This window comes from Crocuta crocuta, unplaced genomic scaffold, assembly GCF_008692635.1.
Source record: "Crocuta crocuta isolate KB4526 unplaced genomic scaffold, BGI_CrCroc_1.0 scaffold143, whole genome shotgun sequence".
Classification (NCBI taxonomy): domain Eukaryota; kingdom Metazoa; phylum Chordata; class Mammalia; order Carnivora; family Hyaenidae; genus Crocuta; species Crocuta crocuta.
Genome location: NW_027529175.1, coordinates 2,996,665 through 3,024,532, shown reverse-complemented (window position 1 = coordinate 3,024,532; position 27,868 = coordinate 2,996,665). Strand labels below are relative to the sequence as shown.

The window sequence follows — 27,868 nt, the reverse complement described above, 5'->3', positions numbered from 1 at the left end:
GCTGGGAGTCCAGCCTTTAAACCCTCCCCCTTCGCCCGGCCTTATGCATGTCGCCTCAGCCATGTGGGGGGCCCCCCGCGGTCCCGTGGCATAAACTGCATGCGCGCTCCCCCCCGCCCCCCACTGTTTTCCCTTTTGCTCTCCCCTCTGCGCGGCCCTGAGAAGCAGGGCTCATTCGAGCCTCGTTTTCTGCTGGGGAGACTGAGGCTCGGCGATGAACGGCCTTCAGGGTGGAGGTGAGCCCCGAGTAAGGCCGGTATCACGCTCCCTGTGGAAGGCTCCACGGGGTGGGGGGTGGGGCGCCAGCCCCCTCACGCCTTCATGGCCGGTTCCAAGTGCTGGGGCTCGGCTGCGGCCGCCCCAGTGCGCCCTCCCCGACTCCTGGGGTGCTGGCGAGAAAGACCTAAGCCAAGTGCCAGATGGCGTCATGAGTGATATGGTAAATGCCAAGACATAAATTAGGGGCAACGTGGGAATGAGGGCTGTTCTTCCTAAAGAGACAGCGAAGCTGGCCCTTCAGGGATAGGTGTTCAAGGAGGCAGGAACAGGGAGTGCAGAGGCCTTGGGTCTGGAGGAAACTTGTAGAATTAACATCCAGAAACAGATGGAAGAAAGCAGATGGTTGAGGGGAAGGTGGAAATGAGGCTGGAAAGGAAGTAAACTAGATGTGCTCCAGAGGGCGTGGCCAGCAGGTGCAAAGGCCCTGGGGCAGAGACCTGCTGGATGGCTCCAGGAACGTTGTGAAGGTCAGTGTGGCTGGCGTGGAGGGGGGAGGGGGAGAGGATGGGGACCTGCGCTGGAAGGAAGGCCTGAAGCCAAGCCTCAGGCCAGGGAGACCCTTTGTCCTCTCTTACCTCTATCCTGGCCCTGGCCTGCATCCTGGAGCAGGGCAGGAAAGGGCTTGGCCTGGGACTCTCTTCTGCACACCTACTGTGTGCTGGGGACTCTGCAGAGCACTGGACTCACATTAGATCTCCTTATTCTGGTCCCTTCAGGGGGGAATGAGAAAACAGGCCTGAGGGTCAGAATGCACCCCTGCCTGAGCTCACAAAGGGGTGTTTCCAGGAACCGAGAGGGGCATGGATTGGACCTGGTCCCTACCCTCTCACCTGGTCTCAGTTTCCCCATCTGTAAAATGGGTGAGTATCTTGACTCTACCCTCTCTTGACTCTCACTCTGTTTCAGAGTAACATTTACAGGGTCACCTGGGTGGCTCAGTCCATTAAGCGTCCAACTTTGGCTCTGGTCATGATCTCACAGTTCGTGGGTTCCAGCCCCGCGTCGGGCTCTGCGCTGACAGCTCCGAGCCTGGAGCCTGCTTCGGATTCTGTGTCTCCCTCTCTCTCTACCCCTCCCCCACTCATGCTCTGTGGGTGTCTCTCTCTCAAAACTAAGTAAACATTAACAAAATTTACAGTGACATTCATAACAGCCCCTTTAGCCTCCTGAAGGGAATTCACAGGCAATGTCACCAGCCTACATGCAGAATTTTAAAAAATCAACACAGAGCTCCAGCTATGCTCCAAAAGAGCAAGAAGGGAAAGGACTTAGAAAACGACGCACATTTCAGCGGGTCAATGCTGGCTCCAGTCCCCCAGGAGGGTGGGCAGGGGTGTGCCCAGGCGCTGAGTCCCCGGCGTCTCACAGCCCCCTCCCCGCCCCAGTCCCTGCTGACAGCGGCCGGGTTTCCCCACGCCCCGCATGGCTCCTGGCGGATTTCCNNNTCCAGAGGAAGCCCCTCCCCCCGCCCCCCCTTCCTCATTCCCCCGCACCTGCCCAGCAGGCAGGGGTGCTGAGGCCGAGGCTGGGACCCTTCCTCCCCGCACTTCCTGGGAGGAAGAAGGAAGGGAGAAGCTAGGGCTAAGAAAGGGAAGGCCAGCCGGCACCCCATCGCGGGGCACCGGCGGGACCTGGGTTCCTTCCTCGGTCTGGAGCCCAACCCCAGGCCCTCCAGCTTTACCCGCTCTTGCCCACGGAGCTTCTGATGCCAGAGTTTTAACTGTGGGGTGTTCTGTCCACAGTACAGTAACTCCACTGGTATCACTGGACTTAGGAATTACTCAGCACAGTACGTGCTCTTTGCCGGTCTAAAAACGTTGACACGTGGAATTGCCTTTTCCATGCAGTAGCCCCAGGACCCAGCATTAATTAAGCTCGGCACGAGATAAGTGTTCAATGTTTGTTCCATCGATCAATAAAATAATAATAATACATGCAACGTGTTTAGACCTGTTATTGGCCCCACTTTATAGATGAAGAAAACCGCAGCATTAACGAGGCGAAGCGATTTGCTCGTGAGCCGCCAAGAAGTGCGGCTCGTGGGACGGGACCCGAGGGGTCCTCCCCCCTCACCCCGTGAGCCGCAAAGTGAGCGCCGACTGCATGCAGCCGGTCGCCGCAGGCTCTCTCTCGCCGTCCCCCACGAGCGCTCTGATTCCAGGGGGAAGTTTCGGGGAACCGGCGAGGGCCGCCGGCCCCCGAGGCTCGTGAATCGTACCTGGACACGGAGCTCCGCGGCTCATACACAGAAAATGCAGGCAAACTTTCAAGATACAAACACGGGAATAAGGAAAAGGCGGCCTCCGCGGGGAACAGCTCGGTGACAAGCACAAAAAAACCTTCCGCGGGACAAGAACTTTTTTTTTTTTGAAGACAAGTCATGGGCCAAGTTTACGTCCTATCCGGGTCCGCTGGTCTATTCTTTCAGTGTTTAAAAAAGGGGGACGGGCAGATCGCAACACCCAGGCATCCCGCAAAGTAGGCGGATCACCTTAGGGGCGACCTTTACCCGCTCAAAAATTCGTCTCACATTAGCAGTGAGGATTCGGGCGTCACCCCGAATCGTTATTTTCCTTACTCATAAGTTTAAGGCATAAAGAGCTACACGTGTGACTCCCAGGGTAATGAATCCCATTCTCATTAGCCCTACGGTGAGAATCAGAGTCGACCATTGAACTAAGAGCCCGATGCGTTTGCAGTTGGTCTCATTCCTTAGTTACGTTTTGACGTCGTCTTCCGTTTTATTTATTCGTCTGGGGAAAATAAGGAACGGTAAGCTCTCCGACTGCCGTATGCAGATAAGCATCCGGCGTCGCAAAACCTCACGGGAAACCCCCCGCCTCTTCCGGTTTTTGCCCTGCTGGAGTTGTCGCGAGAGTTCGTCGGCTGAACGCCGGAAGCAGCTAGTTGCTCCTTCGCGGCCGAAGGGGCGGGCTCGAGGGCCGAGGGAGTGTAAGCTGCTCGCGGCTCGCTCGCCGGTGCAAGATGGCGGACATCTCCCTGGACGAGCTCATCCGGAAGCGCGGGGCTGCGACGAAGGGGCGGTAAGCGGCCTTTTCTCCCTTCGGTGCTCAGAGCCTGCGGTCTAGCGGGGCTCGGGGCGGGGGAGAGAGCGGCCCGGGAGCTACGCGGAGCGCCGTCTGCNCAGATCCCTCCGATCTGTTACCGCTACCGCCGAAGCCGAGACCTAAACCCTTGCACCTTCACTTGCAAACCCTGCGAGCGCTTCCCGGCCCCGCCGCGGGTGCTAACACTGGGCTCCGTAGTGCGGCGTTTCAAGTTCTCCGAGCGCTTTCAAGTACCTCCTGCCCCATTTGCTCTTTTCGCAACGGTACCGGCCAGGAACTAATATTTCCCCCATTTTGCAGAGGAGGAGCTTGAGGCCGGGAGAGCTAGAGAGACTTGCCGGAGGCCACTAAGAGCCGAGGATCGGGGCTTGAGTGTCCTTTAGGAGCTGGCTCAGTTGGCCTCAGGCTTGGGCATAAAAAACAGGTGGGACTGGCTGGAGGTTAGGGCTTCTTGGTGGTGGGAGCTCCCAGTTGTCAGAGTGCACCGTTCTGGATCTGAGTGAGGAGACGATTTGCAGTGATGTGCCCCAAACTTCCTCTGGACCCTTATATATTGTTAGTCCTTTGCAGCCTTTATGGGCTCCAGCTCAGTGTATGAAGTGGAACGGGGCCCACAGTTCTCCAGCACCAATTCAGGTGTCTTCCTAAACTGGCTGTGAGATGGTAGATATTGTTTGGTTAACAGGCCCCCAGGTGCCTGTGGCTGGAAACTAGATCCTTGCTGTTGCTAACTGAAAGGGAGCCCCCACCCCCCCATATCCACTCCACCTGCTGCCTCCTCCGCTGAATCACCAGCCAGTTGCTCTTCACCTGGCTTCTCCTGCACAGCAGGCACACAGGAAGTACTAATTTGTGCAGCCGTTCTCTCCTAGGTCTTCCCCTCTAATTCCTGGTGTGGAATTGGTGCTGGATCCTCTGGCCCCTCGTGCATCTGCCTGGGTTTCATAGGTTTGCTGCACAGTTCCTGAATGAACCAGTTTCCCAGGACACACTGTCATGCCCTCACTCCCCCCCGGCCCCGACTGCAGGCCAGCTGTACTGTCTGTTGGGTCTGTACTTGTTTAGCACACATCCGTGCAGAGTCTCACGTTGGGCATTGGGGGAGGGGGATCCATGGGATGAAGACCTGTATGCGATCAGAGCAGGACGTGGACTCTCTGGGCCCATTGTTGGGTTCTCTGCCTCCCTGGTGAGATGACTTCTGAGCTGGGCAGTTTGTAAGAATGGTTCCCGGCAGGTTGTCGAGAAGATTAGGTAGAATATAAACATGTATATCTTTAAGTTTGTACCAGGTAGTAAGTGTTCAGCTAATGTTGGCAATTATCGAGGATCTTTTCTTAAAGGAGTAGATGCCCAAACCCCTCCCCCATCGGATGGGCAGTAGGTAAATGTTGGAGCCTTGAAGTCAAATTGTGAAGTTTCAATTCCCTTCTCTGACTTTCCATGTGATCTTGTGCAAGTTACTTAACCGTTCCATACCTCTCTTATAAAATGTGGGCGATACTTACTTTGTTGGGTGATTGTCAGGACTAAGTGAATCAATATGTCTAAAGTACTTTAAAAGTGTCTGATGGTCCTAAGTGCTCAATACATGTTAGCTATGGCCATTGTCATCCAAGGCTTTTAAGTAAAGAAGTAATATCCAGTTTTGTGTGACAATGTGTGAGACAATATTGCTTTGCTGTTATGTGAAGATTGGATGGGGACCGTGCAGACAGAGACTAGTATGCGGGCTGTGTTTGGATTAAGCCTGGTGGAAACTTCATTTTTATTTTACTTACAAAGCCAACAAAAACTACAGCCAGGTTGTCCCTGTCAGGAGCCTAAAGGTCTGAGCTTACTTCAGTGAACAAACATCATTTCCTACTGTAACTGTGTTCTCTTACATGCTTACTGGAAGAACTCTCCCCTTCCTGGGAACTGTGGAATGGAGCCCCCCGGAAGAACTTTGTGCTTGATGGTTTAGGTAGAACCTGTGACTGTCCCCGAAAACTTTCTTCCTTTTCGTGGAAATAGCAGAAGAACCCGTGGAAATGTAAATCACCTCTTTCCCCACAGGTCATGGGATGTGCTTATTCTTTAGAGCGTCCTTTTGGTTTTGGGTTCATCACACCTTGTAAGCCACGAAAGGCGTTCTTATCATTATTACTGGGACCCCCATTAATCATCAAAAGATTTCCATGATTACTGTGAAAATAGAGAAAGGAGAGGATGACACCTCACTCAGCCATGGCGAGGCACTGGCCTTCCCTGTGCACAGCACTCCCTGGTGACCTCCTTTGGTCGCTCGGGACCCATGGCTGAGTCTCCCCCGGACAACAGTAGGCCTGTTCCTCTGGTTGTTTTTCCCCTTAAGATGTGAGCGTAGTGCTGGTCACGTTAGCAAAGTCGCCCTCCCTGGCCTGATTAGTTTAGCTCTGTCCGTCCACTGACGCTTCCTGGTTAGGGAAGGACATCTAAGGTGGCGGGCAGCCTTAGTGAGGCGGTTGGACCTTGAGTGTGCTGGGGTTGAGCAGCTCTGGGCCAGATGCCCTGTCTGGGGAGCCCTAGGGAAGGGGGGGGTTGGTCAGCTTCTCAGTTCAGGCCCGGGCTCTTGTCCTGTGACTCCGTGTTTGTTTCCTGGTTGAAATAAGATAAAGGAAATGTAGACCTGAACCAAAGAGGACGAAAGTTAGTGGTTATGTAACTTGCGGGGGAAGAATTGTGATTTAAAACAAAACCTCTGCACGAGACTCTCTTGGAGGGTAAGGGGACGGTGTCTTGTTTCTCTGTGTCTGTAAAGCACCTAATTCAGAATTGACTGGTGTGTAACAGAACTAAATTGTTTTCTCCATATAAAGATGACCTCGACACAGATGTTCCATGGATTAAAGTCCACTTTATACTAAGAATCCAGGGCCCCACTAATGGGCCCGAATCCTTTGGACAAGACATCTGTCCAGAGCCAGCTCTGGTCAGGATGTGGGGGAGAGTGCCCAGGCTCCCGTGTGGTCTGGGGGAGGCACTGAGATTCCAGGGGGGCATTGGCCCTCCCTCACAGCGCTCTCGCCAGGGCCTGGAGGAGTTCCTGGGGGGAGGGGGAGCGCTCCGGAGCCCGGGCAGAGTTGCAGCCTTTCAGTGAGATGGATGGGACAGTTCAGAGTTCAGAGTCTTGCTCAAAACCTCCCCCGCCCCTTCTCTCCAACAAGTACTGAGGCCAAAAGTGCAGGATTGTTTCGGGAACCTCGGCGAGTCTGCGGTGGCAGGTGAGGCTGCGGGCAGAAGCGGGGGCCAGACCGGAGGCTCCGCTGAGGCATTGGGCTTTGTTAGGGAGCCCTCGGCGGCTCTTGGAAGAGGAGGGTAACGCCGCCTGACTCTGTGTTGGAGACCCAGACCTAGCGGGAGTGTTTATTTGAAAAATTCCTGATGACTAATGCCTGCCCCGTACCCAGCTCTGCCGCCCGCTGGGGATGAATGGCTGTCCTTTGATGCAGGAGGAGGGGCGGTGATTACAACCAGCCTGCACACTGGAGGCCCGACGCTGCTGGGAAGGGAGCTGAAAGGCCCGGAGGTGGGGAGCAGGGGACGGGGGAGGTAGCTCTCTCCCGCTCCCACATCCGCCGCTACATCCCCTCCTTCCTCCCCGATGGACCTTTTGCTGTTCACGTAGATAAAAAGACCGGCACAAGGCGTCTCAGTGGCCTTTCTTGCCAGACGGGCAGGGTGGGGCTGGGGCCCGGGTGAGCACGCCATGCTTGGCGTGTGTGTGCGTGCGTGCGCTCGCCCCCTGGCCACTCGAGAGTGTGCTGGATGGGCCCGGAGGCCGAAGATTTCCCTTAGCCTGGGACAGGCTACCTCTTCAACTTCTGGTCGTTAGCCTTGACCCGTGCTTGGTGCTTTAACTAGGTACAGCGAAGCCCAGCCTTCACCAGGACATTCTCACCTGCGAAATGTGGATAGTAACCTAACTCTCACAGGTGTGAGGGGGGAAGGAGAGTATTTGGGCATGGGAGGGCTGTAGGGTCCCCGACACTTGCCCGGAGCTCAGGACCTGAAAGCTCTTTGAGCCTTCTTCCCCCCCGCCCCCCCCAGGTGCCGTGGGGACTTGTGAACAGGTCATTGTGATTCAGCGTAACTTCCGAGCTTGACCCACCCCCAAAGAGGGAGGGCTCTCCAGGGCCGAGGGCAGGAACCAGGGAACCCTCCAGAGCTGCGAGAGCCGAGAGGCTACAGGCTGTGGGCTGTTCACGTGACCTTTGACACCATCTGCTCGTCCCAAACGCCCGGGCCCCCTCTAAGTCTTCTCGCTGCCCCACAGGTGTGCCGGGTGGCTCTCGGTGTCCCCACAGACGAACCTTCCTCTCCTAGAGCAGGAGTGCTCTTCACCATGCTCTTCCTGTGACTTGATTCCCTTTGCCTCTGGCTTCAGAGAGGTCCCATCCCATGTGTGATAAGCAGTTTTATCTGGAGTGCTTTCCACTGACACTGGTTCCGCCTGTATCTGGGCAGTAAATGTTGATCAAAATCCTTTTCCCCATATTATGAGTAGCCCTTCAGTAGTGGCTCCTGGTCTGAACTGATAGCCTGTTGCTTTTCTTTGATGGATGTAGGGAGATGTAGGGAGCTGAAAGCATTAAAAACAACAAAAACAGTGTGGTTAACCTCACCTGCTAGTTGGGCCAGGGGTAGGGCTTTACGAGGAAGCGTGTGGTGTTCGCTCCATGAACACTAGGGGCCTCTCAAGTAGCTGTGGGTTTCAGTGACCAAGAACCTGAGGGTAGGCCACTCCGGGATAGGGTGGGTGCTGTCTGCCACATGCAGCTGTTTCTCTCCCTAGTCGTGCTTGCTCGCCTCCCTAAACACCCCAGCCCCCCCCCTTTTTTTTTTTAACGTTTTATTTATTTCTAGGAGAGAGAGAGAGACCGCGTGAGCAGGGGAGGGTCAGAGAGAGAGGGAGACCCAGAATCTGAAGCAGGCTCCAGGCTCTGAGCTGTCAGCACAGACCCCGACGCAGGGCTCAAACCCACGAACTGTAAGATCATGACCTGAGCCGAAGCCAGACACTTAATGGACTGAGCCCCCAGGCGCCCCAGCACCCCAGCCCTTTTGACCTTAGTTTTTTGTTGTTTTAATCCCCCTCTATAGGAGAAAACCGGACAGGGAGGGCAAGCAGCCCCACCCCCACCTTAAACCTAATCTCATCAGTTCTGTAAATGATCCTTCCCCCTCCCTTCCACCCAGGTCTTGTATAGACCCACTGGAAGGTATTTCAATCCCAAAGTAATGTGCTGTTTTTCAAAGAAAAATGGTCCGTGCATCGCGGCCCCAGGCCGTGTTCCGGCGCATGTGTGCTGGGGGGAGGGGGGCGCAGCTGGTNCGGGGGGGGGGGGGGGGGGGGGGGAGGGTTGGGGACAGTTCCCAGGTGGCCTCCTGGGAGGCCTGGACACACATGTGAGAGGCCGTCCGGGAACATGTTTGTTTGGTAGGGTTTTGCCTTCTACCACCAGGTCAGAGATTCCAAACCCTGCTGTCTGTAACGCAGGCCCACCTGTGGAGCCAGACGTGCAGATGCCCAGGCCTTCACCCAGATTTTGGATTTAGTAGCTGTGAGGATGGGGTCCAGACAGCTGTTTTTCAACAGCTCCGTGGAGTTTCCAACACTCAGCCAGCGTTCAGCACTGCTTATAAAGCGCTGGGCTCTGAAACAGAACGAGCCCCGTTCTCCCCTCCCAGCCCAGTGGGGAAAACAAGCAGGTGGAGTTGGAGGCACAGAGGAGGGCTGTCCTGCAAGAATCAGAGCGGAGGGTTCCTGTAAGGGAGATGCTGCCTTGGGGGCCCGAGTCCCAGGCAGGGCACCCTGTGCGGGCCTCATGGTGTGGTGGGCAGGTGGGGGAGGAGAAGCTCGCAGGCCCCAGGAAGGACTTCCGGGATTGAACTTCGGGGAGTCCTCTCTCCACTCTCGAGCCTCTGAAGGGCCAACAGAGGAACCCCACAAGCAAATGGGGCCTGTTTAATGGAGTTCAGTTCACTTCCAATTTTAACAGTTTCTGGATTTGACATTCTTGTTGCAGAGTGTGACGGACCCGTACTTGATTTTATCCCTGGTTCCTGGAACGCAGTTCCTAAAACCTTTGGGGTTTCCTGAGTTATAAGGGTGGTAGGAGCATCTTTTGTTCTGAGGAGGTGGCTCTTGCTGGATCCCTGGCTACCTGGCTAGCTTCAGAATGGGAACTGGTCACCAGGACGACCTAGGCACGGGTAGTTGGAACTTGCAGCACCCCCCCCCACCCCCGCCCCCGAGACGGAATCAGTCTTCATTGGGCAGAGATTCAATCAGGTTTGCTTACATAATGGAATCTCTTTTTTAAAAAATCCTGTAGAGTGGAATTCGGGGAACTTCTGGGCTGGTGAACACATGTATGTGCAGGGAGGGTGGTGCACCCCAAGAGGGCGTGGAAACTCCACACTCCTTCCCCTGCACCTTACGCATCTCTTCCATTTGGCTGTTACTGAATCATATCCTTTATAATAAACTAACAGTAGTACATAAATTGTATTTGCTGTGTTCTGTGAGCCATTCTAGCAAATTATCGAACTTGAGGAGGGGGACGTGGGTCCCATCAATTTTAGCCAGTCTGTCAGAAGTATGGGAAGCCCGGGGCGCCTACGTGGCTTAGTCGGTTAAGCGTCCGACTTTCGCTTAGGTCATGATCTCGCGGTTTGTGGGTTCGAGCCCCGCGTTGGGCTCTGTGCTGACTGCCAGCTCAGAGCCTGGAGCCTGTTTCAGAGTCTGTATCTCCCTCTCTCTCTGATCCTCCCCTGCTCACGCTGTCTCTCTCTCTCTCTCTCTCTCTCCTAGAAATAAATAAAACATTAAAAAAAAAAAAAAAGTTTGGGAAGCCCAGGGCTTGGGACTGGCATCTGAAGTGACAGCAGTCTGTGGGACAGAGCCCATGATGTGTGGTGTCTGCACAGACTCTGGGTGTGTTGTGTCAGAGTTGAATTATAGGACACCAGGTGGTGTCTACACTAAAGTTTGTGAAGGGTTGATTTGAGAACACCCACACTTTTGGTGTCAGAAGTGTTAGTGGAAACAATTCAGACGGAGTGGCTATTTTTCTCTTCTACCTTTTAGGGGGCCGGCTCCTGCTCCCAGCGCAGGGGGGATCTTGTGCTGGCCCTGGAGGCCTGGACCACCAAAGGCAGGCTGGTTCCTTTTGTTTATCATTTAACCTCTCCAAGCCTGTTTGACCCCCCTCACAGGGTGCTGAGAGGGCTGATTGAGAGCAGGCCTGTGAAGAACTTGGGAAACTCAAGTTGCTCTTCCCCTGTGTGGGGTTAGAACATTTGGGGGGTGCACCTTTTTTTGCGGGGAGGGGACTGGCATCATTTGGAGGTTATTGTCCCTAATGACATCTCAGAACACCTGGTCTGGGTTGCAAACCAGTGTTACCTAGTGATAGAAACTGTCAGGCCCTTCTTCCGAATTTTATTTGCAATGCAAAGTACACGCCATGAACTAGGAAAGAAGTTTGAACATAGGCCTGTTTCCTCAGACAGCGAGCAGATTTCCGGTTCTCCAGGAACCCCCACCCCCCACCCCCCCAGTATTACCGTGGCTCTACTTCCATGGGCTGCTGTTGACATGCAGGTCCATTTACTGTGCAATTCATACTTGCAGTCTCAATGCCAGACCGGGAGTCGGAGGTGTTCGGTCTCGTGTTGGGGCCCAGCAGAGCCTTCTCACCCCGCCAGCGCGCACGGCCACCTTCCAGCAGAGGTTTGATGCCCGGCAGAAGATTGGCCTCGCGGACGCCCGGCTCAAGCTGGGAGTCAAGGATGCCCGGGAAAAGCTTTTGCAGAAAGATGCTCGGTTCCGGATCAAAGGGAAGGTGCAGGATGCCAGGGAGATGCTGAACTCCCGCAAGCAGCAGAGCGCGGTGCCCCAGAAGGCCCGCCAGGTGGCCGACGCCCGGGAGAAGATCAGCTTGAAGCGGAACTCCCCAGCCGCCTTCATGAGCCCGCCCATCGGGACAGTGACCCCTGCCCTGAAGCTCACCAAAACCATCCAGGTAGGTGTGGCTCTTGTACATTCCTGGGAAGCCAGGAACAGCTGTAGGTCCGGCCAGGGAGGGGGGGGCCAAGGGTGTTTGGGCAAAATGACCGTTTCTCCCCGGTGTTTGTAGAGTAACCACAGGAGGGAGGTGAGGCTTTCAGCTAGTGTCGTTGAGAGGCGAGGGGGCTGCAGCAGAAGCGCGTGACGCTCCAAGTGAGCTAGTGCTGGGGGCAGGGAGAGGACGCCGCGGTGGGGTGCCTGCTGTGTGGCGGGCACCTCCACCTGTGACCTTACTTATTTCTGCGACTCCGGGATCAGTACCCCCGTCTTAGAAGACTCGAGGTGTCAGAGATGTGACTTCTGGTGCCCAGAGCTAATACAGCTGGCGGGTGGGAGGACGGGGTAGGAGCGCGCCCGCCCTGGCCGAGGGCACAGTTGGGGCAGGGGGACAGTACCCTTCAGCCTCCACAGCCACCTTGGTGACAGGAGCAGCAGCTGCGGAGTTACTGAGCCAGGCCCGTCGGGCAGGACGACGAGACTTTCCGTCACTCCCGCTTTGCACGGGAGGCACTCCCTAGGGCTTTTTTACCACAGACCAAAACTGAGCGCCTTCAGGTTCAGTGATTCCTGATGCACGGAGGACACGTGTGGACCCAGGGGGTGAATTCTGATCTCTGGGTGTTTCTAGGTCCCACAGCAGAAGGCCATGGCACCCCTTCACACCCATCCCGCTGGGATGAGGATCAACGTTGTCAATAACCACCCGGCCAAGCAGGTGAGAGTGCGTGTGCACGTGCGAGTGTATGTGCACAGATGTGTTTGTGCACACGTGCGCGTGTTTTGATGGGCTCTGCTGAGTGGATGGACAGAGGCCTGGCCCCAGGTTCCCAATGAGAAGAATTGGAGAGATTACAGTTAGCTTTTGGCAGCTTATGACTTTTAAAAAGAAACTTCTTATAATGGGGTGGGGGGTGAGTATGTAAGGCACAGAGAGGCAAACTCAAAGTCTCTTATCTTTATTATAAAAGTGGTATGTGCGGGGCGCCCAGGTGGCTCAGTCAGTTAAGCGTCTAACTTCAGCTCAGGTCATGATCTCACCGTTCATGGGTTTGGCCCCTGCATCGGGCTCTGTGCTGACAGTTCAGAGCCTGGAGCCTGTTTCGGATTCTGTGTCTCCCTCTCTCTCTCTCTGTCCCTCCCCCTCCTGTGCTCTGTGTCTCTTTCTGTCTTTCTCAAAAATAACAAACAAAAAAAAAGTAGTATGTGCTCAATACAGAACACTGAAAAATAAAGAAAGATTAAAAAGGGGAAAAAAGTCCCTCTTGGTCATGCTCTCCAAAGCCAGCCGCTGTTGAAATTCTGCCCTAGTTCCTTTTCCTTTCTTTTTTTTTTTTTAAGTGTCATTATTGTTTAGTTAACGCATAGGTGTAGTTGTGGCTATATTATCGTCCAATTTTGTGTCATTCTGTCTGCACTTTATAATGCAAGTGCTTCTCTGATTCACATTTACTGTAAATATTTTTAGTAACTGCATAGTCCATTGCGTTGGTGTTCCAGTTTATTTAAGCCATTTTTCTATCATTTTCACTGTTAGAAATCCTTTGCTATGAACATGTTTGTGGCTAGAGCTCTTTCTAGGGTTTGGATTCATTTCCGTAGGCCGGACTGCCTGGGATGGACTTTCTAAGCTGAGATTGTAAACAAATGCTTTAAGTGTTTCTAGGTGTTGCTGGCTTGTGGAGAGGAAATTCTCCTGTACCCGGAGGTTGCTGCACTTTTCTGGGGCCCTTGTGGGTGAGGAGGCAGCCTGGCAGGATTTGAACCCTGGCCTCCCAAGCCAGTCTCCCCAGGCACCCGCCCCTGCACCTGCTTTTCTGTCCATCAGTCAGCTCCAAAGGTCTTTTGAGAGCCCGCAGGCCGCGTTAGCGATTCTGTCTTTCTTTTCAGAACTTATATGACCTGGAGGAAGATGACGACGCTGTAGCTCCCGTTCCCAGTAAACAGATGAGATTTGCAGCCTCGGGCGGCTTTCTCCACCACGTAGTAAGGCGTTTTATGCTGTTTTCTGTACTCGCCGCGTGTGTCTGATCGGGTGGATGGGAGATGTGGTCGAGAGTGTACGGCCTCTCAGTTCAGAAATCTTTCTTCATTTGGGTCCTAAGGTTATTAGATCTGGAACTAATCCAGTGGCTGGTTTTATAAATGCTGAGACCAGGGCGGCCGGTGATCATGTTCAAGGTCCCACAGCTAGTGAAGTGTGCGGGAAACGTGAGATCGCACGGGAGGGAGTCCGGTTTTCTTTCCTTTGTGGCATGATGTGCGTGTTCTCCTTCCCTCCACAGTCAGCAGCTCCAGGTCCATTTTTGAAACTGGACTCCCTCGGCTGGTGTATTTGTTAGCAAGAAAAACCAGCCTTGTCTATACCACCAGGTGCCGCCTGCTTGCAGGGCAAGCTTGGTGGCCGAGGGTGTTGGTCAGACTCCCTGCAGAGAAGCAAAGAGAGCCGCTTCTGGGCAGAGCGGGGAGGCTGGCATCAGCGGGCATAGCCAGGTGCAGGGAGGGCAGCCAGTGGGCACCCGGGCCGAGTGCCTTCGTGTGGCCTTCAGAGACCCAAAGACTCCGTTTCTGTCGCTGTGTTGAACGTGTGGACCCGTGTCCTGGTTGCCATTGAAGTTCTTAAAGTGACGCGTGAAGCTCAGTGAGGCCGATTTGTTAGAGGGCCTGGGCCTTGCCCTGGGTAGACTGCTGAGGTCTGCGACCAGGGGGTGTGTCCGCTGGCTCGGTTCGCGGCTCACCCTGATTGAGACTGTGCAGTGTTCGTGCGGAACGTTTAAGACTCCTCTCCCGCTCACCCGGTGAGATGGTTTCTGCCATCATTCTTGTTGTACAGATGAGGAATCAGGCACAGGGAGGTTAAATATGCTCAGTATCTCCCAGGTTCCAAGTAGTGGATCTGAGATTCAAGCTTAGGCAGGCCGGCTCCCAGGCCGCGTGTAAACCGCTGCACCGGCTCTCAGACTGTGGCTGGGGAATGTGGCGTGGGACACGAGGGGACACGTCATTGATTCAGAGAAGCTGGTGAATCAACCCTGCCGTTCTGCCTCCTACGTCTTTTTGCTCAGACTCGTTAACACCCGGGACTTTGCTGGCTTCTGTTTCCACGGGACCACATCCCCAGTCGGGGGTCGCAGGGAGGGAGAGGCTGCGTCTGCTGGTCTGCACGTGCCGACACTGGCAGTGTGTCCCTGCCAGCCCGGGAGCTGATAAGGCCAGGGCTCTGCGTGGTGCCTCTGTGGCTGAAACGGTGACCAAAGAGCTGGGAGTGTGGGCCCTCTTAAGAGTGGGTCCTATGCCTGCCCAGCCCAGAGCTGATGATCAGCCCCATTGTGTGAGAAGCACGTCTAGGAATGAACTTGACCCCTAAGCTTTTGGCCTTCTGATTAGCCTCAAATTGTAGGGTTTTCTTTCATAAGGTCTAAATGGTATGGGTAGGCCCGTGGCTTCGGATCAGGCCTGCATGGCGGTTTCTCGCCAAGGACTTCCTGCACTAGAGAGGGGCTTCTGTGAGCACAAACTGTGTCTCTCCCCTCCCGCCCATTCCTTGGGGGAACTCACTGGCAACCTTTTTGCCTCCAGACCTCTAATGGAGTTGGGGGGCTGGGAGGGCTCGGGGGTGGGGGTTGTGAGCCCCTTGGGGCTTCTCTCTCCCCTTCTTCTCTAGCCCCTCAGATTCCTGTCTGCCTCGTTGTTTAGGCCGGGCTGAGCAGTTCCAAGTTCTCCGTGTCCAAGGCCCTCCCTCTCACCAAAGTGGTTCAGAATGACGTGTACACAGCTCCTGCCCTCCCCTCCTCTGTTCGAACAAAAGCCTTGACTAGCATGTCTCGGACGCTAGTGAACAAGGAGGAGCCCCCCAAAGAGCTGCCGCCTTCTGAGGTGAGGGGAGGGTGAAAGGGAGGGGAGGGTGAAGGGGAGAGTTGAGAGTCAGCCCATGCTGGGTAGGCGGTGTGTTGTGTACACCTCCATGAGGTCGGCAGACCTTGCCACCTCCCACTTTACAAATGAGCAAGTCAAGACCCAGCGGCCCCTGCCTTCCAGATGCCTGCAGGCGAGTGGGGAGGACAGAGCTGCAGACAGAGCAGCTTTGTCTGGTGACAGAACAGAGGTCTGTCAAGAGGAAAGCTGTGGGGAGCACTGAGCAAAGAGCATTTGATCCCCTGGTCAAGCGGGGAGGGCTTCAAGGAGAAGGTGGTACCTGAGCCGGGTGGGTCTTGAAACACAAGTGGCGTTCCGTGCAGAGGCTCAGAGGCCTGACAGCGTCTGGCATGTCTGGGAGATGAGAGGTTCCAGCCCTTGGCGTAGGGTGGAGGGCATGATGGTGGCAGGCTCTCTGGGGGGTCCTCTGGGCCTTCCTGGCGCTGGCCCAGAGCGCATGCTGCTGTTGTCTGACTTCTGGCAACTGTCCTGTCTGGCAGCCTGTCCTCAGCCCTTTGGAAGGCACCAAGATGACCGTGAACAATCTGCACCCTCGAGTCACTGAGGAGGACATTGTGGTGAGTACTGTTTCCTGCCGGACTTTCTGTCTCAAACCACTTCCGTGTCAAGGGTCCCCAAGACCACTGCCAGGTTTGCTAGTTAGGACTCACAGGACTCTGCATAGTCCCGTCAGGCCTCAGGTTTGGTACAGGATCCAAAGCAAAATCAGCGAAGGGAAAGACTCATGGGGCAAAGGCTGGGGGATCCAGGTGCAAATGTCTGGCTTCCTCCACCAGATGCCCCAGAGGAAGGCGGTGTTCCCCATAAACCATGTTGTTCGCACAGCGTAGGCCCAGTGAACCACCCTTACCGACTAGGGTGGTGGGAGCCCTCCCGGATTCCGAGCTCCCGGACACCAGCCAGGATGCAGCCTCGGAAGCAGGGGTCTGGGAAGATAGCAGTCGGGCCAGCTGGGTACCTCTGCCTTTCGCAGCCTCGAAATCAAGGCTGGGGCACCGCGCTGGGCGGGTCTTGGAGGAGACCCCCCTGTTCCGTGGGGTACAGTCCGGTGGTTCCTGTCTTCCTATGAGTCTTTGGAGCTTCTGCCTCCTCTAGGGATTTTGTGACGATTCCAAAGTACAGGGAATGGGATGGGTTGGTGTTACCTGATGGTTGGCTCATCCGGATCGCCCTGGTCTGTCCTGCTCCGCCCTTGGCTCACAGACAGAACCTAAACCCGGTGAGCAGACAGCCAGCTGCAGCCAGCACTGGTTGTGTACCTCGTTTTCATTTGGGCCCCCAAAAACCACCATTAATTTAAAGATCCAGGTCCCCTTTTAGCTGTGAACTGTCAGATCATGGAATGACTGCACCACGTTCAGTAACTGTATAGTGGCCGCCACACTGGACAGCGGTGTCAGTTGTGAAACGTGACTGCTGCATGATAGTTTTGGGAAGGAGGCAGGCTCAGCAGTGAATGGTACACGCGGTGGAAGTTGTAGGCTACTTTGCCTAATTCTTCACAAATTAACGAGGAATTAAAACATTTTTTCCTGTTTATAAAAGTAGCGACAGCTACCATTTATTGAGCACTTATTTGTTTTGGTTTTAATTTTTATTTTTTCTTAAGATTATTTATTTATCTTGAGAGAGAAGGATATGTGTGCACATTCTGGGGAAGGGCAGGGGGAGGTGGGGAGAGAGAGTCCAGAGCAGGCTTGGCACTGTCAGCACGGAGCCCGACATGGGGCTCCATCCCACGTCCGTGAGATGGTGACGCCTCCCCAACAGCCCCCGGCGCCCCTGTTGAGCACTTGCTATGTGGCACGTACTTTGTACGCGGGCTCTTTGGAAATCCAGAGTGGTGGGAGCTGACCTCCTGTGGTGGCCGCCACAGCAGTAATAAAATGGGGGTCACATTTCGTATTCAGTTCCACGTTTTGGTTTGGGAATTTAACATTTTCCGCTTTATCGTTAAAAACAAATCATCCGAGGGGCGCCTGGGTGGCTTAGTCGGTTAAGCGTCTGACTTTCGCTTAGGTCATGATCTCGCGGTTCATGGGTTCGAGCCCCGCGTCGGGCTCTGTGCTGACTGCCAGCTCAGAGCCTGGAGCCTGTTTCAGAGTCTGTGTCTCCCTCTCTCTCTCACCCTCCCCTGCTCGCGCTGTCTCTCTCTCTCTCTCTCTCCTAGAAATAAATAAAAATATTAAAAAAAGACAAAAATCATCCGCATGACTTTCGTAAGCCTTTTTGTTCTCTTAACAACCTTGCAAAGGGAATAATGAGTGAAGAAATGGCGTGGGTGCGAGTCGGCCTCCACGGTCCATCTCCATGTCCCCGCTCTTCTCACCTGCTCTGTAAGACCCGATGCGGGTCAGAGGACACAGTGCTGGCGGTAACACACGTGTGCAGAGCACTGCCCTGCGGCTGGGCTTTCAGCAACCCTGCGAAGTAGGCGAGGCCATTCCTTTTCTTTTGTTCCCAACAGAAAACTCATTGTCAGAAAAGTTAAGTAACTTTCACGTTCCCAGGCAACACGCTAACCACTCCCTTCGATGAGCCCACACGTCCCCTTTCATGACAGAGCTCTCAGAAATTCTCTATTATCCTGGTTGAGACGGTGGGTGCCGAAGCAGGAGGACTTGGGGATGCCTTGCTGAAGGACACAGGGACTCCGAGGCTTATAAGCCCGGAGCCTTTTCTAGCTGCTAGCTCAGCTTGTCTCCTCTGCTCCCACACTGAGAGGCCCGGGGATATCCCAGGAACACCACCTGAAATGGCGCCTCCCTGAAGTCCTGGCCCCCGGCAGGCGCCCAACTGGAATGCAGCCACCGGGCTACCCAGAGCTCTCTGGGGTGTGTGAATGGCAGGCAGGCAAGGTAACGCCCCCACGTTCCCCTACAACGCTGACCCCCTTGTTCTTTGCAGGAGCTTTTCTGTGTGTGTGGAGCCCTCAAAAGGGCTCGGCTGGTCCATCCTGGGGTAGCAGAGGTGGTCTTTGTGAAGAAGGATGATGCCATTACAGCATATAAGAAGTATAACAACAGGTGTTTGGATGGTAAGTCCAGGAGAAAGCAGCCACCTCACCTCCCTGCTGCTCGCGGCTGTAGGGCTTCCTCTGAGATGGGGGGTGGGGAGGAGGGCTTCTGGTTCGTTCATTCCTCTGGGATCTCCTGTGCACCGAGAACAGGCAGGGATGTGCGGTCCCCTGGGCTGCCTGTTGGGTAGGTCTTCACGCAGCTCTAGTAGTTAACTCTAGCAAGCAGAGAAACCCCATTTCTCCGTGGAAAGTTCTCTTAAGGGACCTTGCTGGGGAAGCCAGGAATGTTAGCCTCCTCCTTTCAGATGTTGGTGTGATTACGGCTAAGAAACAGGTTCCTCAAAGGCCTGGAGCCTTGTCTGTTAGCCTCGGTGAGCTCTGCTCCTAGGGAGTAAGTCACTGATTTTACCGAGTTCAGAGTCACAGTATTTATCTCAGATTATCTAGCCTATAGAGAGAAGCTCTGCCTGCCATGCCTCTTTTCCTCCACTGATTTGTTCTTTCAGTGTTTGTTGAGTACATGTGTACATTTATTGAATACATTGCTGCAGAGACTAATATGATACAGTTGCTGGGGGTTTGATTTGCATTTCCCTCATGGTGAATGATGCTGAGAATCTTCATGTGCGTATTCACCATTCATATGCCTTGGAGAACTGTCTATTCAGACCATTTGCCCACTGTTTTGAGTTTAAAAGAATTTTTTTTTAATGCTTATTTATTTATTTTGGGGGGGGGTAGAGGGGCAGAGAGAGACAGAATCCTAAGCAGGCTCTACGCTGTCAGCACAGAGCCCAATACAGAGCTCAATCCCATGAACCCTGAGATCATGACCTGAGCTGAAATCAAGAGTCAGATGCTTAACCAACTGTGCCACCCAGACACCCCTACAAGAATTCTTTATATATTCTTAATATGTCTCTTATCAGTTAAGTGATTTGCCAATATTTTCTCCCACTCAGTAGATTGTCTTTTTACTCTTGTTTTTAATGTATGCATTTATAGATATATATTTTCCTCTAAGCAGTGCCTTAGCTGCATCCCATACATTCTGATATGTTGTGTCTTTATTTTCATTCACCTTGGAGTATTTGCTGAGTATTGGAGTATTCACCTTAGGATTTCTTCTTTGACCTATAAATGTAAAAAAATTTTTTAAAAAGTGAACTGTTGAAATCTTCAGCTATTATTGTTTACTTATTTAATTCTGTTAGTTTTGCTTTGTGTATTTGAAGCTCTCTTAGTTGCATTTATGTTTATAATTGTTTTCTTCCTAGTGAATTGGCCTTTTACCATTACAAAATGTTCCTTTTTGTCTCTAGGTAACAGATTTGTTCTAAAGTCTGTTTTGTCTTATATTAGTATAGCCACTTCAGCTTCTTAGGGTTGCTGTTTGTGTAGTATGTTTATTTCCATCATTTTACTTTCGACCTTTTTAAGGTCAGTCTCCTATAGATAGCAAGCACATCGTTGAATTTTGTTTTTTTTTAAGTCCAGTCTGACCATTGCTGCCTTTTGATTGGATTAATTAATCCATTCACACTTAATGTGGCTTTTCTTTTTTACATGAATATTTTCTAGTGTGACATTTTAGTTCCTTTAAAAATTTTTTCATCGTATTTTTTGAGTCACTATCTTCATGGCTGCTCAAGGATTTATGGTATTTGTTACAACTTATCAGAGTCTGTTTTAGATTAATACCAAATTCTAGTGAGATATAAAAATGTTACCTCTGGGGCGCCTGGGTGGCTCAGTCAGTTAAACATCCGACTTCGGCTCAGGCCATGATCTCGCGGTTCGTGGGATCGAGCCCCGCGTCGGGCTCTGTGCTGACAGCTCAGAGCCCGGAGCCTGCTTCAGATTCTGTGTCTCCCTCTCTCTCTGACCCTCCCCTGCTCACACTGTCTCTCTCTCTCTCAGAAATAAATAAAAAACATTAAAAAAAATTAAAAATGTTCCGTCTGTGCGGCTCTATTCCGTCCTCCCCCGTTGTTTGCTGTGGCTGCAGGGCGAGTAGTGTGCCGAGCAGCAGTGCAGCACTGGCAGCAGCTACTCCTTCACAGACGAAGTAGAGGTGTGTGTATTCACTTTTAAATTCTTTTTTCACTTAGTTTCATCACGTAAACATTTTCCTTTACTACTTCACAAACAAGTGTCGACTGCGTCACAGGGTTCAGCGTCCCGCTTAGTTTCAGATCCCATCTCCTGCTTGAAGCAAGGAACGTTAGCCGCTGTGCGTTTTGGTGCTGTCGTCGCTGCAGTTTCCCTCGGAGACCTCAGCCTGGGATCCCCAAAGCCCGGCCGCTCCTCCCCGGGCGGGCGGTGGGTGCAGCCCTCGGCCTTTGGTCCCAGGCCCGGATCTTATGGCGGAGCCTTTTCTTTTTTGTTTTTTTCAGGGCAGCCAATGAAGTGCAACCTTCACATGAATGGGAACGTTATCACCTCAGACCAGCCCATTCTGCTGTAAGTTCCAAAGGCAGAGGTGCTGGGGACAAAGTGGAGTTTTTCCCCTGGTTTGCTCTGTGTGGTTGTCTCTCCTCCGCGGGTAACTTGCCTGCATCGCCGCTTTCCTCTGGTCCGTTTCCTCTGCTCTGATGGCGGGTGGCCCGTCGGAGTGCTGAGTTTTGTGGAGTCGTCTTGTCATTTCCGCAGGGGTTGACCCCACAGGCTAGTGTGACGACCTTGTCCTCCGCTTTATAATGTAGAAATACCTCAGAAGGAAGTGGAGAGCGGGCCACCTGTGTCCTTCTCTGTACAACTGTGTGCACCATCCAAGTGATTGGATAACTCCAGGTCCTGTCATTGACCATGATGGAGACCGTACCCGGTGCCAGCCCTGTTGTGGTTTTTTTTCCTTTTTTTTTTTTTTTTTACACCTGCGCATGCATGTCTGGCCCAGGACTGAGGATTTTCTCAGAGCCTGGGACGCATAAAATGTAGCCTGGAAGGACATCCTTTCATAGATGAGGAGACAGAAGCCTCAGGACGGTATGAGACTCGCCAATGTCAGTGGGGCAGGCAGGCGGACACTGAAATTTAGAAGGACCAGGATTTGAACCGTAAGTGTGTGGTTAGGACAAGTTTTTAAAGCTGTATTCCAGGAACAAGTTGTGTTCTGAAAAAGTGTGGGTTTTAGTGACCCAATAAGTTTGGGAACCATTGCACTAAATGGAGTGAATTCGATTTCTGTACTTCAAGACTCCTCCAAATCCGTGCGTGTGGCCACACCCGTGAAGGACACGCAGTGTCTCCTAAACCTAGAACTCCCGACCCCAACGGGCTGCGGAATGTAGTGAGATCAAGGGGTGCGGAGAGCGTTACATTCAGCGCCCGGCTTTCGTAACCTGCTTAGTGAGTGGTGGGCTCCCTCCCCGTCCGAGGGAGGACTGAGGACGATTATGACTCTTCTCTGCTCTCCACAGACGGCTGAGTGACAGCCCCTCAGTGAAAAAGGAGAGTGAGTTGCCTCGCAGGGTGAATTCTACCGCCTCCTCCAACCCTCCTGCCGAAGTGGACCCCGACACCATCCTCAAAGCGCTCTTCAAGTCCTCAGGGGCCTCTGTGACGACACAGCCCACAGAATTCAAAATCAAACTCTGAGCAGGGGCGCGAGGCAGCCGCAAGCAGGGGCAGAGGCGGGTGGCTCTGTCTCCTAAAGCAAAGCTTGTGACCAGCGGGCCGTCGGACTGGAGGCCCCTGAGCGTGGGAAGGGTCGCCAGGGGTGGAGAGCTTCCTCACTGGACGGAACCCACCTTTCTGTGTCGTGTTCTCCCCTGTGCCCCTCTGTGCGTTCCCGTGTCCTCTAGTCTGTCTCTCCTCCCTCGCCCTCATCACCAAGGTAGCTTGTGTTGCTCGGAGCGTCTACCCCTGATTGCAGCCCCGAACTGATTCCTTGTCTGAAAACGATACCCTATCTCTGGGTGACTTCATGTGGCCCCGGGGAGGGCAGGGCAGGGCCTCTTTGAAGGACACTTTTTTTTCCCAGGAGGTGAGGAGCTGCCTCCCCTTTCTCGTTTTTAACCTTTCAGACAGGGTGGGGAACGGGTGCCCCCGCCGTCCTCACGGAAGCTGGGTCGCTCCGGAGCGGGCCGCTCACCTGCCCGCCCACTGCAGGCGGCCCAGGTGCTCTCCCCACGGCTGGCTCCGCGCCCGTGTGCTCTGGAGGGGGCCCGTGGCAGGGCGGGGGCGGGGGGCTGCCGTATCACGCTGGGGAGAGCATTCCCGGCCCTTGGTTTCGAGAGCCTGTGCTGTGTCAGGGGACTCGGTAAATTCTCGAGTTTGCGGTCCCCGTTCCTTGGGTTATGCCAAGTCCCCCTCCCCGGTGCTCAGGCTTCTGGGTGTTGTTGTGGGAGGGGCATGCGGCCCTCCATGCTCCCCCTCCAGAGCTCCCCCAGCACGAGCTCCCCACACCCGGCTTGGGTACAAATGCCAGCTCTCTGCTAGTTGGGTTTTCTGGTTTTTTAAAGGTCTGGCCATTCTGTTACACTGAGAGTCTGGGGCTTGTTTGGATGGGAGGTAACGGCTTGCTCCTGCCTCTTCTTTCTGGCCTCAGATGCCTTCGGGACAGTAGGGTGCTGAGAGGGGCACAGGTCCAGCCATCACCAGGGGCGCTGTTCGCATTGTTGGGAGCAAGCCATCCGTCTGTGACCGGGGGGTCTTTTCCTGTCCTGGCAGTGAAGGGCGCAGGGGTGGTGCTGGCAGTGGGGAGGGGGGCGGGTGAGAGAGCAGAGCAGCCCTCCCAGGCCAGCCGGTAGGGTGTTCCCTCAGCGTGGTGCCAGGCAGTTGGGGCAGCCCCCGCGCACCAGGACGGCGTGGCTCCAGGGGCGTTCTTTGTGGGACTGCGAGGGACTCCAGGCGGGCAGAGCCGGGGCGGGCCGAGCAGCAGGGCTCTGGAGCTCTACCCAACCCGTGGCGGGTGCTGTGAAAGGCACAGGTCTAGGGAGCAAAGGGGACCTGAGACACTAAGAGTCTTTCATGGTCTGCCTGGGGGCAGCCCAGTGAAGACGACTCTGGAAACTCATGTTTTCAGAATTCTGTGGGTAAGCAGGAAGGACCCGGGCTTGAACACCGCGCAGCCCTCCGGCTCTGAGGTTGCTCGGGCCTTGGGAGTCCAAGGAGTGTACCTGACGGTGCCCAGCTTCCAGTTCTCTAAAGGATGCTGCTTTCATTCCTTTCTTCCCTTCTCCCCCCTTTGAATGGGTGCAAACTTAGTCCTTCTCAGCAGCTGGAAGACCTTCCTCCTCCACTTTCCCCTTCTTGATCCATGAGCACCCTCAAGGCAGTAGGACCTGGTATTTCAGGTACTGGAGACAGTCGGATCACTACTTGGACTCTGCTTCAAGCAGGGATGGTAAATCTCCCACCTGCATGGGGTAGACCTCCCCTCCCTCCCCTCCGGCACCGCCAGTCCCCGCCAGGTGCTCCGGCCATCACGGAGTTCCCTGCGCCCGGCCCGGCCTCCTGGCTGTCTGGACCCGGTCCTTCGGACGGCCGCGTGGCCCGTTGTAGGTGGAGGCCGTTGGCCTTCCTGCCCCACAGGGCCTCCTCATGGGAAACGGAAGAGAAGGGGGTGGGTCGGCCTTTGTGTCCCTCTCCACCCGCCGCCCCTCCACATTCCTCACGTGTATCTCTTGTTCAGAAGGAGAGGAAGAGACGTTAAGGGTTGGAGGAGACTATATGTTACCCATTTCTGAATAAATATTTGTTATTCCTACCTTTGAGCTGTCCTTTCTTAAAAGATGATGAGTGGTGTGTGGGACTTGGCTCTAGAAAAACAGGAATCCACCTCCGCTTTACTACTCACCAGCCGTGACCTTGGGGGAGCTCCTCATAGGACTTGCTGAACGCCAGTCTCCATAGCTGATGAGGTGAGGTGTGAGCATGAGTCTGTGAAGCACCAGGCACTGAGCCCCAGTACGCCCTGGGCCTAGAGGGCCTCGCTGGGTGTTCGGCATAGGCAATTCTAACGCAGACTCGAGTCTGTTCATAGGGAACAGAGCCCGGATTTTGCCTTGGTTTGAAGAGGTGAAATTTACCTCTTAGATCAATTACAGTTAGAAGAACATTAATTTGTTGTTGGTTTCTGTGTGTGTGGTAAAGTGCATAGAAGCTTTGCTGTCCTCACTGTGTTTGGGCGTGCGCGCCAGCGGTGGGGAGAACCTTCGCATCGCACACCTGCCACCAGCGTCCCTCCCCGTCACTCTTACCCTGTACACCTGAAACAGTGTCCCGTTAAACAGTAACTGCCTGTTCTCCCCTCCTCCAAAGCCTGGCAACTCTGGACTTTCCGAGATTCTGACTATTCACGTAAGTAGAATCATGCAGTGTTTGTCGTTTTATGACTGGCTTATTTCATTTAGCAAAATGTCCTCACGCTTCCTCCAGGCAGCACATAATCAGAATTTTCTTTTTCAAGTTGGCGAATACTACATTGTATGCGTATCCTACGNCCGTTAAACAGTAACTGCCTGTTCTCCCCTCCTCCAAAGCCTGGCAACTCTGGACTTTCCGAGATTCTGACTATTCACGTAAGTAGAATCATGCAGTGTTTGTCGTTTTATGACTGGCTTATTTCATTTAGCAAAATGTCCTCACGCTTCCTCCAGGCAGCACATAATCAGAATTTTTCAAGTTGGCGAATACGACATTGTATGCGTATCCTACATTTTGCTTATTCATCTGTGGGCGGACAGTTGGACGCTTCCATTTTTTAGCTGTTGTGAATAATGCTGCGAACGTGGGTACTCAAATTTCTCTTTAAGACCTTACCTTCATTTGTGGGAGGGTCCATGCCCAGAGGTGGAATTGCCGAATCATAGGGTAATTCTATTTGTAATTTAAGGAACTGCTATTCAGTTTCCACGGGGGCTGTACCGTTGTACATTTTCATATGGTTTTATTAGGTATTAAAAGTGGAACAGCTCCTGGGAAGGTAGAATGGAAGGAAGTACTTACCTCTATCCTCTTTACTACATACAACCCTGGGAACTTTATATAAAACAAGCATAAGCCTGAAAGGTAGAGAGAGAGCAGATTACCCACAGAGTTCCCTGGGTTTTCTTTTTGCTGCACATCTACCGAACGGTGCCAGAGAAGCAGACAGAACCCCAAATAAGGGCCAAAAAGGCCTAGCTTAGCAAGACTGAAACCTGCAACCAGACCACAGAGGACACCACCCTGACTTTACCCGCATAAGCCAAGTTGGGACCCTAGGCTTCCCTCCTTGCTAGGCTGTATTGGGGTGGTGTCACAGAAGGCCAGGCAGGGAGCTGGAACTTTCAGTTGGTGTCAATGGAGGCCATATGAGAAATGAGGTCCCCAAGCCCCTCCCACTCAGGGTGCTGTAGGCAGAGGTGTGACGGGATGCTGGAACTCACCCCACAAAGTCCTAACAGGTGCTCCCACCCTGGGCGTCAGTAAACATTGAGGAACTTGAACTTGGCACTAATTAAGTGGTGCCTTTCCGACCCCATCAGAGGAGCTGTGCCACAACATGATTGAATAGGATTCAGTCTTCGTAGCAACCCCAGGTGTCCATGTTTCAGTCAAAAATCATTCCTAGAAAAGGCCAGGAAAATCTCAGAGGGAAAAAGACAAGATGGTGACAGCGATGTTAGAATTATCTGGCAAGGATTCAAAAGCAGCCATCATAAAAATGTCAATTATGAATACACTTGAAATAAATGGAAAAAAAATAAGCAAAGAGAAAATCTAAAGAATCATTTAGAGCTGAAAGAATTACTAGAAAAGCAATGGAGTAGGAAGAATTCTTGAACTTGATAAAACAATAGAAATTACCAAATCTGAACGCTGAACAGAGAGGAAATATACTTACAAAAAAGAAGGGGGGGGGGGGGGGGGCGGGCAGCACTTCATGGACCTATGGTACTGTAAAAAAAATCTAAAATCTGTCATCAGACTGCCACAAGGAGAGAAGAAAAATTGGGGCTGAAAAAGTAGTTTAAATAATAGCCATATATTCCCCAGAAATGGTGAAATATTTAAACCTGTGGATTCAAGAAGCTCTGAGAGTCCCAAACAAAATAAACCCAAAGAAACTTCTCATAGCCAAACTTCTGAGAAGCCAAAAACAAAAATTCAAAAGCAGCAAAAGAAAAACGACTCCTTACCTATAAGGGAAGAACAATGTGGGTGACAGGTTTCTCTCTGGAAACCATGAGGCCAGAAGAATGTGGTGCATCTTTCACATAGTGAAAGAAAAGTGTCAACTGAGAATTCTGGGTCTAGCAAAAAAGTCTCTTTCAGGGATTGGGAGGAATTTAGACATTCTCAGATGAAGGAAAACTAGAATTGGTTGCCTGCAGATCTACCTAAAATAATGGTTTTAAAAGTTCTCTAAACTTAGAGGGGGAAAGAAAGAAGCAGGAGCGCCTGGGTGGCTCTGTCAGTTGAGTGTCCAACTCTTGATTTCTGCTCAGGTCACGATCCCACAGTTCATGAGATCAAGCCCTGCACCAGGTTCTACACTGACCATGCAGAGCCTGCTTGGGATTCTCTTTCTCTCCCTCTCTGCCTCCCTCTCAAAAATAAATATTAAAAATTAAAAACTGAATAAACTTTGTATATCAGAAAGGAAGGTAGAACAAAAATAGTAAAACTATGGGTAAATAAAAATATCCTTTCCATGAGCTTTCTAAATTGTGGTTAATGGTTGAAACCAAATTTATAATATTGATGTTCTCAATGTACATAGAAGAAATACTTAAATCAATCACTTTATAATCAGGGGAAGGCAACGGGGGGATAGGTCTCTACAGTTCACTTAAAATGATAAAATGTCAATAAGAATATACCGTGGTAAGCAGTACATATGATGAGATTCTTAGAACACTAAAGAAAGATAATACAACCAAAACACTACAGATATAAATATGGATAATAAGGATTGGGGTGCCTGAGTGGCTCAGTCAGCAGGTGGATCTAACCTGGCATGAAAGGCTCTCCGAGGAAATTAAAGCCTGAGCCAGGGTGGCTCAGTCGATTAAGTGTCCGACTTCGGCTCAGGTCATGATCTCACAGTTTGTGAGTTTGAGCCCCGCGTTGGGCTCTGTGCTGACTGCTCAGAGCCTGGAGCCTGCTTCAGATTCTGGGTCTTCCAGTTTTCTCTGCCCCTCCCCCCTCAAAAATAAACATTTTTTTAAAATAAGGATTTATTTTAAAATGTTCAAATAACCCACAGGAAGGCAAAAAAAAAAAATTGGGAGATTAGATCACTAAGATCACGAAGTACTGAATATCAAATGTAAATGGTCTAAATATATCCATTGAAAGGTTCACAAAGTAGATGAAAGAACATAACCTAACTATATGCTTCCACAGAGACTCACTTCAAATATGACAATATAAGGTTCAAAGTGAAAGGATTGAAACGTATCATACAAACAACCCCAAGAAAGTGACTATATTAATATCAGATACATTAGACTTCAGAGCGAAGAAAGTTACTAGAGACAG

The 27,868-nt window shown here is 52.6% G+C and overlaps 1 protein-coding gene, 1 long non-coding RNA gene and 1 other non-coding gene across 4 annotated transcripts in view; 1 reads left to right on the top strand and 2 right to left on the bottom strand.

The window, feature by feature from the left end:
* Nucleotides 1-2,929, bottom strand: part of LOC144226567 (uncharacterized) — a 14,885-nt gene extending 11,956 nt beyond the window's left edge. For both annotated transcript variants that reach the window (XR_013333682.1, XR_013333683.1), the window contains exons 1-2: nt 2,498-2,929; nt 855-989 (exon numbers count right to left, since the gene is read on the bottom strand). This is a non-coding gene — a long non-coding RNA (uncharacterized LOC144226567). The remainder of the gene's footprint in view (nt 1-854; nt 990-2,497) is intronic.
* On the bottom strand, nt 2,725-2,874 carry LOC144226636 (U12 minor spliceosomal RNA). The gene has a single exon (XR_013333708.1). It is a non-coding gene; the product is annotated as a U12 minor spliceosomal RNA (small nuclear RNA).
* Nucleotides 2,930-3,190: 261 nt separating the features above from the next.
* On the top strand, nt 3,191-24,107 carry POLDIP3 (DNA polymerase delta interacting protein 3). Its single transcript, XM_077757986.1, has 9 exons — nt 3,191-3,323; nt 11,008-11,398; nt 12,071-12,157; nt 13,330-13,425; nt 15,136-15,315; nt 15,855-15,932; nt 18,283-18,412; nt 20,791-20,857; nt 21,817-24,107. Exons 1-9 carry the CDS (start codon nt 3,265-3,267, stop codon nt 21,992-21,994), a joined length of 1,266 nt encoding a protein of 421 aa, XP_077614112.1. The 5' UTR covers nt 3,191-3,264; the 3' UTR covers nt 21,995-24,107.
* The last annotated feature ends 3,761 nt before the right edge of the window (nt 24,108-27,868 follow it).

Bases quoted from the DNA above. Each gene is read 5' to 3' on its own strand.
- POLDIP3 (XM_077757986.1), top strand. From the start codon at position 3,265: ATGGCGGACATCTCCCTGGACGAGCTCATCCGGAAGCGCGGGGCTGCG. The intron at 3,324-11,007 runs GTAAGCGGCCTT...TCATACTTGCAG, and splicing joins GGGGCTGCGACGAAGGGGCG to TCTCAATGCCAGACCGGGAG. The intron at 18,413-20,790 runs GTAAGTCCAGGA...TGTTTTTTTCAG, and splicing joins TAACAACAGGTGTTTGGATG to GGCAGCCAATGAAGTGCAAC.